Source organism: Protopterus annectens, chromosome 1.part2, assembly GCF_019279795.1.
Source record: "Protopterus annectens isolate FY-2018-M chromosome 1.part2, PAN1.0, whole genome shotgun sequence".
In the NCBI taxonomy this organism is placed as follows: Eukaryota; Metazoa; Chordata; order Ceratodontiformes; family Protopteridae; genus Protopterus; species Protopterus annectens.
In genome coordinates, this window is record NC_056727.1 from 110,206,604 (window position 1) to 110,222,740 (window position 16,137).

Genomic DNA, 16,137 nt, shown 5'->3' on the forward strand with positions numbered 1-16,137 from the left:
CCAGTTTTTTGAAAATAAGGTTAATTTTCCGCCTAAGGGTGCTTCTAGTTGTTCCCTGGTAGGCGGTGCCACTGTCAAGTCACTGTGATTGAGGTGTTGTAGTGGTGGTGGCTGCGTCCGTGCCTCGCTGGTTGTTACCTTGCCATTGGCGTCCCCTGTAGGCACCCCTGGATTGGTTTCTGCCTCTTGAACGCCTATTCCTGCCTCTCTGAGCCTTGGAGGAGTCCGGAAAGGACCAATTCTTGGAGGGCCAGTTCCTGCTAAACCTTGGAGGTTGAACCTGTAAGAAATCTTTCACCGTTTGTACAGATTTCGCCTTCTCTTCCATCTTTTTTAGTACCTGCTGAGCAGGGGAATCAAATAAATTGACCTTGTCCATGGGTGCATCCAAAAGCTTTGATTTGACATGGTCTGGTAATGCCTGTTCTTTCAACCATGCATGTCTCCTGATAACTGTGCCAGTCATGGCTGATCTAAAGGAAGCCTCCAGTGCATCATAGCCACATTTTAAAGAATGGTTACTAACCTGCTGTATGTTATGTACCATTTCCTGAACATATTTTTTATCTAAAGATTATTCAGAGGAAAGCTTTTTAGTTAACTGGTCAAGCATAAACTCTTGATATTGAATCATATGAAATTGGCAGTTCAAAGCTCTAGCTGACAAGGTAGCAGAAGTGTAAACTTTTTTACCCCATCTCTCTAAGGACCTGGATTCCCTTTCAGAGGGGAGGGGGTTTTTAGTAGAAGTAGCAGCTACAGCTTTAGGGCCCTGGGCGATAGTCTCTGGATCTGCAAAAGGAGCCTTGTATAAATGGAGATGAGTGTCCGGGACCCTGTAGAACCTATCGGCCTTAGCAGAAGCCGGAGGTAATGAATCAGAAGCAGTGCAAGCATCATTAAATGCATCATCTACAACAGAAAGAACTGGAGGTATAGCTAAAGGCCTATGTTGTGGCAAATGTAGAAAGGTTCTAAGCCTTTTTCTGGAGTCTGAGAAATCTTGGCCCTGCCACTGAAATTGTTCCCTCATAGCATGCAAGGTTTCCCCAAAGGAAAATTCCTCAGGTGGAGAGGCTGAAGGAATGGACTCTTCCGCATCAGAGTCTTCGTAAGGAGAATAAGAAGCCTCAGGAAGGTCTGTATGTTCTGATTCATCAGAGGAACCATCAGTGGATACTGGTTCAGGGGGCTCTGCTCTAGGTCTCTTTTCTGGAGGTGGGAGAGAGGACCTGTCTGGATGAGGCTGGGATCCACGAATTAAAGAAATTAAATCCTCAGCCAAAGAAAGCATATGAGAGCTAGTGCTGGGCCTGTGTGGGGGGGGGGGTTTGACAGGCACAGATTTTGAAGCTTTGGCTGCTTTAGCCCTGGCAAAGGCCTTAATAGACATGGCTGCAGGAGGCCTAGCAGCTCCACGTGCAGGGGTTGAAATATCCAGGGGAATTGTGTCTGATAATTCCTGAGAAACCGCAACAGAAGGCTGGATTTCAGAAGCTGATTCTACCAGGTTAGAGGAGGCCTCGGTAGAAGGCATGGTTTCAGCTGAAGAAAGAACCGCTTGCTCGGTTTCGGCCGAAACCGAGACACCCGCGGTTTGCTTAATCGCGGTTTCGGCCGAGACCGTGGACCACGAGTGTCAGTCCTTTTCTTTTCGTTTTTTGGAAATTTGCGTTGTCGGAGGATCCGACGGCATAATGTAGGCAAAATCAGAGCCGAAAATTTGTTCAGCAAACACCGACCGACGTCTAAGCGTCCGTCGGTAAAAAGAAGCGCAGGCTAGACAAGCTGCTACGTCGTGGTCTGGGCCTAAACAATGTATAGAGTAGGAGTGGAAATCTTTATGAGGTATTTGTTTCCCACAAGATAAACAGTTATTCACTTTCTCTGACATCGGCTGAGGCAAGAAAGAGTCCCCAACGGGGTACTTAGCTTTTTAGAAGTCTTCGAAGTAGTATTCGGTAGTAGTAATCTCTGGATCTGACCGACCGGCACTTGCGAACAGCTTCTGCTTCGGGCGCCACGCGGCAAGAAAGACTGAGGAATATGGCGTCGGCTGATGCCTTTATACCTGAATAACTGCAGCTATGACGTCGGGTGAAGTGCGACACCAGCCGAGGCCAGACCCAGACTTTGGAATCCTGCCGACCGAAGGGCTGCCTGACGACAGGACAACCCATTTGTAATGACTGCAGATGCATCCTTGAAGACATCTCCTTGAAGAACCTCATGTTGATCAGGATTGATCTCAGGAATGATTAAGGACAGGCAAATTCAAACTAAAAGATGAAAGGTTAATACTGGCGGTCAAAGACAATGGGCTACGTACACATTGGTTTACAAAGTCCACTGAACATGCAGGAGGAACAGACAAATGTAGGTTTTGTAAAACAGAATTGGAAATAGTTACACTCCTTGTTGCTGGTTGCGATATACTAATGGCAAAAGGGCTGCACACTGAAAGGCATAATGTGGCAAGACTGTTGCACTAGGGATTGTGCAAACATTATAATATTGAAGTAGCTGAAAACACTAGAAACATGAGCCACAAAACATCATAGGAAATTATGAATTCTACATCATATGGGATCACCCATTACCAACAGTTCAAAAGATAGATGCGAGAAAACCAGATACAGTGGTCCATGAAAAGACAAAAATAGCACTGATCACCGAAATCGCTACACCCAGTGACTACAGTGTCTTGCACAGGCACAGACTCAAAGTCATAAAATATCAGTATTTGCAGGCAGAAACACGAGCAATGTGGAAGAAAGATACCCAGACAGTTCCAATAGTAGTAGGAGCAATGGGTCTTATAAAAATGAATCTACAATTGGCTTTATATATGTTACCAATAAATGTAACTGTACGAACTGCAGAAGGAATCATTACTGGCACATTGCGGGTGCTGTGAAGAGCACTTCTGGCTAACATCAAAGATTGAAACAATGCTAACTTCATGAACTTTAATCATACTTTGAGTTAGGAATGAGGTCCATTCCCATCACGGTATTAGAAACCCAGGAGATTTAGAGAAATTAAAATAAGAAAGCACAGTAACATTCAAAAGCAGCCACATTTTAGCACAACAAGTAACCTCACAAATTTCACCAAAGATTCCTTTAGCTCCTATTTAAAACTATACAACTTGAATGCGCTAAAGCACATTCCACTAGATGATGCAGTGGCTCTTCTTAATTCTACTTTCTTGGGCATCCTAAATTAATGAGCTCCACTCAAAAAAAAAAAAAAAAAACAAGAGAGTTAGAACCAAACCTGCCTCCTGGTTGTCTCAAAATACAAGACACTTTACGAGACTTAGAGATACAGGCTAGAATACATAGCTATCCAGTGAAACTGTTAATAAATCTCCAAACATTTTTAGAGAACTCAGAACCCAAACTAAAACTCAAATTTAAGTTAGGTGATAAAACACTACACTGACCTTGCAACATAAAAACTACGAAAATCCCTAAACATTCTGGTCCTCTATAAACCAGCTGCTAAATCATGGCCACACCACTCAATCACCTCCTACACTTAACATGAACAACAACTCTACCAAGTGTGCTGATGCTTTTAACTTTCATTTCATTCAATCAGTTTAATCACTACTTCAAAATTACCCTAATACCAACAACCAAATAACAGCACCAACGATCATTCCTCTTCATAACCTCTTCTTCTAAACAATCCCCACTACTTAAAAAACAAACAAACAAAAAAAAAACGATTACTTAAATTGAAACCCACCACCTTAGCCTCCGAAAACCTACCTGGCGAATACCTTAAGACAGCTGCAGAAGCAATAGCCATCTCAATTCTAATAAATTGCTCCATCAGTGACGCATATGTCCCTACCCTCTGGAAAAAAGTCACATTCTTCCCCTCCAAAAAGGAGGGCATTCAACTTAACTCTCCAACTACAGCCCCACTGTCACCCTCTCCCCTCCATCAAAAATACTCAAAACATGCATCCAGTCACAGCTCTTACATCACTTCACACAAAATAACCTCCTCTCTTCATCTCAGCATGGCTTCTGCCGCCGCCACAGTATCTCTACCTCTTTACTTAGTTTCATCGATACAGTAAACACAAACGGGAATGACAGAAATCCAGTCCCTGCCCTTTTCCTTGATTTATACAAGACCTCTGATACAGTCTCTCGCTCTGTTCTCCTACACAAACTGCATAACTTAGGACTCAATGCCACTGCTATATCATGGTTCTGTAGTTATCCCCAAAACAGAGTTCAAGCTGTCAAGTGGCAAAAAGACATCTCACCCTTCCTTCCCGTCCAAGTTGGTGTATCACAAGGATGAATCTTGGGACCCATTCTCCAACATCTTCATCAATGCCCTACATAAAGCATGTAAAACTGTATCCCTAGTACATTATGCAGATGATACCATAGTTAGCTGTGCTGCAAAAAGCTTCAACAAACTGCAAGAACTTACTCGGGAATCTTTCTTCTCTATAGAAACCTGGCAGACATCTGCCCAGCTATGCCTTAACCCAAGTAAATCCAAATAAATCCTATTTACTCCCATACAGCTTACAATCAACAAAACTTCCTTCTTAGTTACCTCATCCAACAAAACAAAAATCAGACTTGTCACACATACTAAACTTCTAGGCATCTGTGTAGAGGATAACCTAAAATTTGACACACACACACACACACACACACACACACACACACACACACACACACACACGATAGAGAAAACAAAATTACACTAAAAACTGCATTCTCTCTTTAGAAACAAACCCTTCCTTTCAGACACTAAGAAAATACATAGTCTTTTCTCTCCTCTTGCCTACTCTACTGTAGTCTAGTCCCATCATTAATAACATTCAAGTGACCTTGCTAAACAAACTTGAGCAATGTTACTACAACATAGCATGATTCACTGCCAACCTTCCAGATGGAACCCACCACTGTGCTGCCCTAAGGGTATTACAGTGTGTGGAACTCCCACACTATTTAATCTACTCACAATTTCCACTTATCCATAAAACTGTGTACAAAACTAACTGTCTATCCATTTCCAACTTCATACAAAAATATAAGACTTCCAGGTACTACGTTCAACTGACAAATACCTATTACGTGTATCCAAACCCAACAATTCTGCCAGCAAATCACTACTCTCCCACCACCTTGCTAAATCCTGAAATCCATCCCACTACCAATACGACAAGAACAGTCCCTTAAATCATTTAAAACTCAACTAAAGTCCTACACATTCATTTGCCAGTTCTGTATATGTGATGTTCTTGGTCAATCTCCAAACCTCGTCAACACTCTTATGTAATGTAACTGGTATAATACAGCTACTACTTCACAATCGCTATCATCTACTCCTTTCCACTATTATCTCTATCTTCCTTTTACCTGGACCTCCTCAATTCTCCTTTATAATTTGTAACCGTCTTCATCATATAATTGTCTCCTACTCGACATCAATTTTCAGCCAATTCCATATGAAAGTAACTAGCCTCTTATAAATTTGATATTAACTAATATTTGCTTTATTATTGTTTAAACTGTCATGTTTTCATTAACTGTCATACAACTCTATATATGTTCATTCACTATTCTATGTATATACATTTTGTATCACGTTTTAACTGTCATATCATTACTAGTCTATGTACGTATGTACATTTATTGTGGAACTCTTGTACAACTGCCTTCTACTCATTCTGTAAAATACAGCATTTCTTCCCAAGCCTCAGCTGAAAACAGGGCTTGTGCCTAGGAAGAAATACCCACAAACAGAACTATTCTGGACACTACTTCTTACATCACAAAAGAAAGCTATACAAATAAATAAATTAAAGGAGAGGACAGCACTGCATTGGCTACTGGCTTCTTAACGGAAGCCACCACCCTACTCAATACTGTTTTCCATCTGACTAGTTTTCTATACACATCAGCTTCCCTGCCAGGCTCATCACCAGTACACTGTCTACGGAACTGAAAGAGCCCAGGTATACTTTATCTTCTGCATGCAATAATACAAAAATATGCAAAGTGATTACTAAAAACATTTCAATTTTTACTCAAGTTGCTAACACACAAGCATATTACGATGCAACATCGGCTATTTCTGGACTGTATAACATTTTGTTCAGTGATGTATACTCTAAGAAAACCACTCCTGTAAGCATTATAAGACACAGGCAAAACTCCCAAACATAAGACAGCTTCACTGCTTAACTGAACAAGGAAATAAACTCTTATGTAAAATGACTGTTAAATGGTGGCAATTGTCATCCAGTTAGTCCAAATACATAAACTAACCTTTACATTTAAAAAATGCAGTTCAACATCAAAATACTCACTAGCCATCTGCCATGATTTGAAGGGTGATAGAATGTTGTAATGCTGTTGAACAATCCACTCAAGTGCTTCTGTGCTAGCTTACTTGGTCCTCCCTGCCAAAAAGAAGACAGTCATATAGTTATACCAATTCTTAATATTTATAAAGTCCTTTACAACAGATATTGTAAAATGAAGGATTCATTACTTTGATGATTACCTTCAGCCTTCATCGTCAATTCAAACTAATGCAGTAACTGATGACCATAACCTTACAAAAACAAACATTCTGAAAGGCTTCTGTCCCAATCCCAAAAGCTGCCAAAATGCCTCAGAATTTAATTAAGGTGCACCACAAGATAAATGTAACAAAGTGCTCATCCATCCTCAAAATAAAGGATTTTTAACTTTGAGAGTTCAGTGCATTCTTTGCTCAACATTGTATAACTTGGATTTTTATACAGTGGCCTTCTTTTTCAGCCTCCTTCTGCTAACGGACTACATACCTTCACTACCCCCAGGATATGGGAGGCTGGTTAATGCTGAAGTTACACAAGGCTATAGCTTTAAGTCCTTCTCAGGACTAGCTTTGTATCTTTTGTGTTTTGTTCTGGAGATTTGTAAGGAGACACCTGAAAAACCTTGCAGCTTCTTGAATTAAATTTCCACCTCTCATCAAATTGAAAACCTGAGTAGCAGATGGGCAAAATAAAACCTCCTTATCTAAACCTGAATTCAAAATTTTAGCACTTACCTCATCAGAAAATGTTTGACTTGTTTGTCATACCTCCTCCAAAATGAAGTAGTAGCAGTGGCCCTAGGGACAGTATTGCACATTCCTTAAGGCATGTTTAGATACTTGGGAATCATTAAAAAACATAATTCAGGCAGACACCATCTTCAAAGGGAAGTGTGGTAGTCAATTTTCTCAAAATGTCTGTACAAAAATGCACAAACTTCCACATAAGGGTCTAACAGTTAAGAATTCTGTACACCAAAGTGGAAGAGTCATCATCCTTTTATCAAATCTATCTAATATCTTCCTCGCCTTGTCCACAAGGGACGGGCTGGAGAACATCAACAATCTGTTCCCAGCTGGCAAAGATGTGGATATGGTCATATGGTCAAATCTACGGTGGGAAAACAAACGCATTTTAATTTGAGAAACTTTATAAAGTCTATATGCTTTTTGGGAAACTGAACTCGAGAACTGTTTCTTTTTACAGGCAGCATTAAATATATTCTCCAAGGCTGGCATTAATGGAGGAATAGCAGTAGAATGAGGCATACTTATTTGTAACATATCATAATACTGCCTCAGGTTCAGGAGGAAAATTCATTTGTTTCATAATAACAGTTAATTCATCCTAGTTATAGTCTGAAAAAAAGGACAATTACTCCAAAGAAATTTGTGAGAACCAAATTTCCTCAGTCTGAAAGGTGGGGCTGAGAATTTGCAAGACAAGAAGCCCTGTCCCATTTATGTCAGAATTTTCTGACATGTCTTTGTCGGAAATGTTTCTGGTGACTTGCTGTACAGCTAAGTATGCTGACTACCAGGCTAAACAGCCAGTAAACAACTTCTTAACCAAGGTAAGTAAATCATATTTTCTAACAGACACCATTGTCTTCAGATGAACAAAGTTTAACCTTTTGTTCTTTCATTACAGGAATCCCTGATGACAGATTTGGAGATGGGACCATCAAGAGGTCTTGTCTCTAAGTTGCATTAAGCAGCATCCCCTGGTGAGCCTCTGTGCCCTAGGAAAGATGGTTCTCTTGTGCAGTGTTTGGACAATGAAACAGCTGAAGAGGACGCAGCTGAGTCTTAGTTCATGGTGGCTTAAAGGACTATACGAGTGGATGCCTGAGAGGTAAATGAGTGGTCTCAGGAATGCCTACTTGCCATCGGAGAGTCACCCACCATTGGCTGAGCCTGCTGAGTCTGCAAAGACTCTTTAGTAAATTATTTTCTTTCTAGGAACAGCAGAATGTAGATCAGCAGAAGTATGGTAAGCATCCATGCTGTGATCGAGGAGGATGCTTCAGAAGCTATAATCTTTACTGGAATAAGTGAGTGGGAAGGTAATTTGTCACATATTGTTCACAGCACACTTGCACTTGTGTGCACTTACAAAGTCATCAAGAAAATGTAATGCATAAGCAGCACATTAAAATCCTGTCAGGAACCTCAACAAAATTTTTTAGTCTGACAAAAAAAAAATGGCAAGTAAATTGTCATACAGTGAAACACAAACACCAACATACTCCATAGTAGATACTGCTCAAATAAAACACTTCCTCACATTAAACTAATACACAAAGTTTACACAAGCAGTATTTTTCTCACTAGAATAACCTACCAACTAGCCAAAGCTAAAAATAGCAGTCACAGACAGGGAATATCTGACATTATAAAGCTATCTGGTTTCTTAAAAGGGCAATATCATTAAAAAGTCTGAGTAAAAAAAATATTTATTTTAAAGTGCTACATTCTTTATGGACGGATTCCCTATTGGAGACTTACCTGTCCAAGACAGAAACTGAAGGCTAGCTGCTGCTTCTATGAAGTTTCTAAGCTACTTCTTTATGAGGAAGTAAGAAAGTACTGAATATTCTTCACTCTGAATACTGACTTTCCTTCCAACAGGGCTGCCCAATCAGCAATCAGAGTGAAATTCAGAGTTTTTGGAAGCTAGCCGGTTGCTGTCCTGGGCAAGACACAACCCATATAGCTGAAAGGCTACTGCAGCAGCAAGAAAGCTGAACATCTGATGGTACAACTATAGGTGTGTGTGTGTGTGTGTGTGTGTGTGTGTGTGTGTGTGTGTGTGTTTTAGGGGCAGGAGTTCCTTGAACTTCTGAAGCCATGTTTGATGCCCACTGCTGTACATATGGCACAGCAATAAAAGTTTTGGAATAGGAGGAATTGCTGTCAGCATTGATATAAACATTCCACGTTACGTCTCTAAAGGAAAAGGAATGAAACAGTACACACGCACACCAGCATGCAGACGTACTCAAGCCTTATTATGACTGGGTACCTCTGGCCTTGATGAGTTCACTAGGATGCTAAGACCTCATATATTCTAAGTGCAAACTATTAAAGATAAAGCACAAAGAGTTGAAATGGAACTGAGGGAAATTCGTCCATTATGGCCCTACTGCACACTTGACAGCTTGAGTACTACACAGCCATGCTATATATCTACTGAGAAACAAAAACATAATAAAAAAAAATTTTAATCAGTTGCAATGTCAAGGCTGATGCTTCCAGCTTTTCTAGTACCTGTGGCTGGAAGTGATGTGAAGGGATATCACGTTGACATCACAGTCTACTCAAGCTGAAATATTTTATTTTTTACTAAAAATGTACAAGAAAGGGTAGAAAATAATTTATATGTTAAAAGAAGATGAGTAAAATAAGAAGTTGAAAACACATTTCTTACATTTATGTAAACATTTTCCTATAATACACCATCACATTTCCTACTAAGGAGTAAATTACCTCTTTTATACTTTTTTGTTAAAATTACAAACAGAAAATTCTTAAAAAACATTCACATACACTAGCTGGTAGGTTTCTGAGGTAAGATAGAAGGCTGACGGCCAGAAATCAACACCCAACAACTGAAAAAATAGATAAAGGACCAAATTCTCTGATGAAAATCTTAAACATCTTGATCAGGTAGAAAACTGCAGCTGTAAATAAGGTAATAAGGTAATAAAACAACAGTAATTCACAGCAAAGCACTCCTTCCTAAGCAAGGGCATGCACAAGAAGAAAAGCACTTCTGCTCTGGGGGAAGTATCTGAAAAACTTGAAGAGGCTGGTAAGCATTACAAACTAATGATCAAATGGTAGTTGCAGACTGCACAGTGTAGACCTGTATGCGGCAGATGTAACGTCCTGTAACTCGTACAACAAAAAGAAAACAGTAACAGAAATCAACAGATTTAGATAGAGGTTATGCACTCTGCAGTAATTACCAGGGAGTAAAGCAATGAAATGTCGGGTCTAACTGCAGAAGAATTCCAATGCATTTCTCTGCCCAGTCCCTTTCCACCTACCCATCTGCTTTATAGGCAGAGGTAAATGTCAGCAGATCTACTTTACAAGCAGAGGGTAAGAGATGCATTTGCAAGACTGAAAAAAAAGTTATCAGTCGGCTGAAAAGCTGACAAGAGTGAAGCAAAAAGCTAGGGATAGCAATAACAGACACAAAGTCAGATAAAGATGTTGCACTCATATGTACATTGCACGTTATAAACATGTGTTTGCACATCAGTCAACCTTTTACATATTTTTCTTTTACAATTTCTTGCTCAAAATGCACACAACTCAATTTCTGTGTAGTTTCAAAAAATACTAACGTTTTTTTCTACAAATAGAGACCCTACTAACATGCAGAACAATACAACTTTCTTCTAGAAGCAGATGTTTCAAATACACATGAACTTTTAAGACTTTTCTAATCTTCTTTAGGTTTAATTTCTCCAAGTCTTTTAGGTTTCTAACAGCATGACAGAAGACCCCATTCCTAAGTCTGGGTACAATTAAAGTTCATGAACCTAGTATTGCATCAGTCTTTGATATTAGCCAAAAATGCTCTTTTCAGCACCCGCAATGTGCACTGAATTGACTCCTTTTGCAGTTCATTCAGAATTGCATGCATTAGTGGCATATCTAACCACCACTATAAATTCTTTATTATGCTTGCTGCTCCTACTACTACTGGAACAGTCTGCTGTGTTTCTTCCACATTGCTCTAGTTTCTGCCTGCAAATCCTGACACTTTATGACTCTCTCTTTAATTTCTCAAAGTCTTTTGGGTTTCTAATACCATGACCGGAATGTACCTCATTCCTAATTCAAAGTATGATTAAAGTTCATGAAATTAGTACTGTTTCAATCCTTGATGTCAACCAGGAGTGCTCTTCGCAGCACCTGCAATGTGCTCAGTAATGACTCCTTCAGCAATTCGTATGGGGTTACATGTATTGGTAACATCTTTTTTATAAGATCTGTTGTTGCTCCTACTACTATTGGAACTGTCTGGGTATCTTTCTTCATTTATGCCTGCAAATCCTGATATTTGATGACTTTGTCTCTCTCTGTACACAAGACACTGTAGTCACTTGGTGTGGTGACTTCAATGATCAATGCTACTTTTGTCTTCTTTTCATGGACCACTACATCCAGTTTTCTGAACAGTTGGTAATAAGTGATCACATGATGTAGATTTCACATCATTTTCTATGATGCTTTGTGGCTCATGTTTCCAGTGCTTTTCAGCCACATCAATACCATAATGTTTGCACAATCCCCAGTGCAATAGTCTTGCCACATTATTATGCCTTTCAGTATAGAGCTCTTCTGCCATTAGTATGTCAAAACCAACAAACAGGCATGCAACTGTTTCCAACTCTGTTTTACAAAACCTACATTTGTCTTTTTTTCCCACATTTTCAATCGACTTTGTAAACCAATGCCCACTATAATATACAATGCCGACTTTGTAAACAATAGCCCACTCTCTTGGCCCGCCAATATTAACTTTCATCTCTTGGTTTAAATTCGCTTCTCCTTAACCAATCCTGCATTCAGTCCTGATCAACATGATGTTCTTCCAGAAGTTTTCAATACTTGCAACTATATTTTATGCATGTTCCACATTTTTTTACTTCTTATCGGATCCTTCACCTTATATTCTTTCTTTTGTTTTTGGCACAGTCAGTTGCTGTCTGATTTTTATCTACTTCTTGTTTGATTTCAATTCCTGCTGGATACTGAAATGCTTCTGCTAGACTAAGCAGGGAAGTCATCTTAGATTTATTCTCCTTATGTTTCAGAACTTTCACTATGTTTGGGTCTTGTGAGTTCAGCAGATGTGTGTGAAATCCCACAATTACAGATCTATACATGAAATCCATTTCAAGGAGGCCCAAACCTTGTTCGGAATGGGAAATATATAATTTTGGCATGCACTGATTTTTATAAATCACTGGTGAGCATTACGCATCATTTTTGTTTCCCCGCCTAATCTATCCAACACGTTTTGAGGCCAGTCAATCACTCCAAAACTGTAAGAACAGGAAGAGCAAATTGGTTTATAGTTTGAATTTTGTTCCTAGATGTCTTCAACTCTGTTTTCAGGATTAATTTAAGTCTTCTAAAGTATTCCTTACTAAGTTTAAGTCGCATTTGTTTGCTTTTTTATTGTTGATCCTTCATCATTTCCCAAATATTTACACACTCCATCTTGCTCAAGTTCTTTTATAGCACATTCTTGTCCTAAACTGATGTTTTCTTGGTGCTGCAGTTTTCCTGCTTTAAAGGTTGCTTTTACACATTTATCAAGACCAAATGACATTTGTATATCATTCGAAAAAGTTTTGACTACTTGCAGCTGTGCTTTAAGTTCCTCATCTTATGAGCTATACAGTTTTAAATCATAGACAAAGAGAAGATGAGAAGTCTTTACACTTTGCTGTTTTCTAGAAGCCAAATAATAGCCATGGCATAAGCTGTTAAGTAGACAGCTTAATGGGTTAAGGGCAAGACAGAAAAGCAGCAGTGACAAAGTCACTTTGGAATATCTCCCTTTGAATTTTTATCCCTGGGATAATAATTTGTCCTTTATTATGGCTTAATCGCAAAGTGGTCTGCCACTGTTTCATGGTCACTGTAATGGAGTCAATCAGTGTAGGGTGTATCTTATACATTTTAAGCACACTTTTATCCATGAATTTGGGATACTATCAAATGCTTTTTTTATAGTCAATCCATGACATACTTAAAATTCTTCTCCTTTTAACAGTTCTCCACTATGACTTTATTTAACAACAAATGATCATTTGTTCCACATGACTTGACTTTTATTGCCCTTTTGCTCTACTGCCATAATTGAGTTTTCTTCTAAATGATTATAAACTGTTGTCATCAATTCCAGTGTATAGTTTATACATCTTCGGAAGGCAAGATTATACATCTTCAGATTCACTCAAGTAGGAGCATTGTTTTTCCTGTTGTTAGCCAAGTTGGTGTCTGTTTGGGGTGCACATATAAATAGTTCTTACTCATGGCTAAACATTCATGCAAAGATGTTAATACTTTTAACAAGAAGTTAGGAACTGCATCTGGGCCTAGGGTTTTCCAATTAGAGGCTTTTCTTAACTTTGTTTCAATCTCTCTGGCTATTACTTCATCTCATTTCATATCCTGTAATTCTAAACTCATTTTTTTCTTTTAACACTTCTAGCCATTTAGTGTCTTAGTTATGTTCCACATGTTCTTCAGAAATACTTCTCCAAAATGTATCTATTTCTTCTTTTTTTGGTGGTCTTTCAATTCCTTTTACCTTGTTTCCCAATTCTCTCAAACTTTTTTGGGTCACCAATATATTGTTTATTTTGTACTTTTCCTTTATATTTATATGTTCTGAAATTTTTAGTTTATTTGCAATAGTGCATCATAGATCCTGATCCATTATAATACTGCACATTGCTTTTATCACAGCTATCTTTCTAAGTATTTATGTTGATCTTTTCCCTCTTCTATACTCTTCTTGTCTTAACTGCTTTATAGTTTTCTCTATTTGATACCTCCACGATGGTATTCAATTTCTCCCCTTCCTTTCCCTCACTACCCTGTGTTCTTGTGGTAGAACTTTATCAGTTATTAATTCTGCTGCACAGTAATATATCCTGTTTACTTCTGTTATATTGCATGAATCTCTATGGACAATCCTAATTACTGTTAATTTGTTTTACCAAACTTCTGACGTCTATTTCTTTTTATTAATCTTAATATATTTATCTATCTCTATTAAATCAAGCAACTCTTCTCTTAGCTGATTTTCTTCTAAATCGAGGACACATTTTTTATTTTCCATTTCCTGCGGGCATTCTATAGAAAGTTCTATAGCATCTTCCTGTGGCACATTTTCTTCAGTTTCATCCTGTGTCATCCATTGCTCTATCATATGGGAACTCACTGGCCTATCACTCCAACATTCACTGCATTAGAGTTTCCAGTTTCCTGTTCTCTCCCTTGCTGTCCAGTTTCCAGTAAACATTTATACTGGTGTCCTGTGGAAGGCTCCAAAATATCTTCATATGGCACTTGACCAATTACTTCCTGTTCCACTGGTTTCCCCTTAATTTGGATGCCCACTACTTTATCCTGTTGTGGTGCTTTCTGAATTAAATTTTCTACACTGAATCTTTTACTTCACAGATACTACATAACCTCAGTTTCTATTTATTTAACTTCTCCATTACTAATCTAATTTTCTACTTTTCCACTGTCTTATTTTTTATATTGTAAAGTTTTCCATGTCTGAATTCCTTTGCCTGTATTTCTCTTCAAATATCTTTGGTGCTGCTCTTTTTGCACTGATTAGCTTTACTTTCTCCTTTGTGTAGATATTATATCATATTAAATCTCTTTCTTTCCCGTGTCCATATTTATTCTGCAGATGTCTCCTGATCTTCCTGTTTTCTCCTTACTTTGGGGACTCATTCCATCATGCTGTGACTTAACCTGTGTTAGACCTTCTACCCAAATCCGTCATTTCAGAGGCACTCCATAACTTCAATTTCTACTTTACTAATATTCTTTTCTACTTTCTATCTTTGTGATATTTTTTTAATTGTGAAATTTTCCATATCTGGATGCCTTTGCCTGTATTTCTTCTTGAATATCTTTGGGGCTGCCTTCTTTATACTGATTAATTTGGCTTTCACATTTGCATAAATATTGCAGCATATCAAATCTTTCTTTCCCATGTCCATATTTCTTTTTATACTTTTCAAAAATCTCTAAGTTTTGTTTATATTTTCACACTTCGTCAGATCAAAGTTTCTAGGTCTATACACTGTTTTTCACAAATCTGTTGTATTAATGAACACATATTTTTTTATTCAAAGCTTCTAGCAGTTTTTCTTGTGGAAGTATTTTTCTTTCCTCTAATTTATTTCTCAATCTTTTTGTATATCTTGTGTCTGCAAATTCTGGGCTTTTTTTTTCAAATACAATTTTATTTTCATGTGCACCAGGTAAAGCAGGTTAAACACGTGAAAGAGGAAAAATACAATACAGGTCGCACATATTTCACAATAACAATAACTATTTACAGCTTGACACTAAAATAAAAGAAAAGACCAACTATGTACAGTATCTACAGCAGTGCTATTAAGACATGAATAGAAGAGAGAAAATAAGAAGTTATGTACCTACCATAACGTTCCATGTTAGTTGTCTTCTTCTCGCCTTCTTTCTTGCTGGTTGGGTTCGGAGACGACCCTCGGCTCCGACTCGGCCATTTTCTAAAGCTCGAGAGCTACTTACTGGCTCGGGGCCTCTCTATATCCCACAATGCCTGGCGCTAGACCCCCAGATCTCGTTTGGAAGACCTAACACCAAAATAATACAAGAGGACAACTGTCCCAAAAGCAAGACTTCAGCTAGAGGGCTGAAGAAAAAGGTAGAGGACATAAAACGGTAAAGACTCAGCCAGTGACAAGACTCGTAGGAAGACTCTTCTCGGTCCATCTAGGCTAGGGGGATGGAGGGTGGGACACAAGAAAGAAGGCGAGAAGAAGACAACTAACATGGAACGTTATGGTAGGTACATAACTTCTTAATGTTAAGTTGTCTCGCTCGCCTTCATTCTTGCTGGTTGGGACAGCGGCCCTAGCACCTTAGTCCTGGGTGGCTCATCGGAACAGACTCTTGAGCACAGTGGAACCAAAATCAGCTCTACTCCTAAAGGCCACATCCAATTTATAATGTGAAATGAAG

At 38.7% G+C, this 16,137-nt stretch overlaps 1 protein-coding gene across 1 annotated transcript in view; it reads right to left on the bottom strand.

Moving 5' to 3' along the window:
• PSME4 (proteasome activator subunit 4) overlaps nt 1-16,137 on the bottom strand; it is a 2,990,260-nt gene that overhangs the window by 2,254,984 nt on the left and 719,139 nt on the right. The window contains exon 9 of the mRNA XM_044055122.1: nt 6,356-6,448. Coding sequence (XP_043911057.1) covers nt 6,356-6,448 — 93 coding nt within the window. The remainder of the gene's footprint in view (nt 1-6,355; nt 6,449-16,137) is intronic.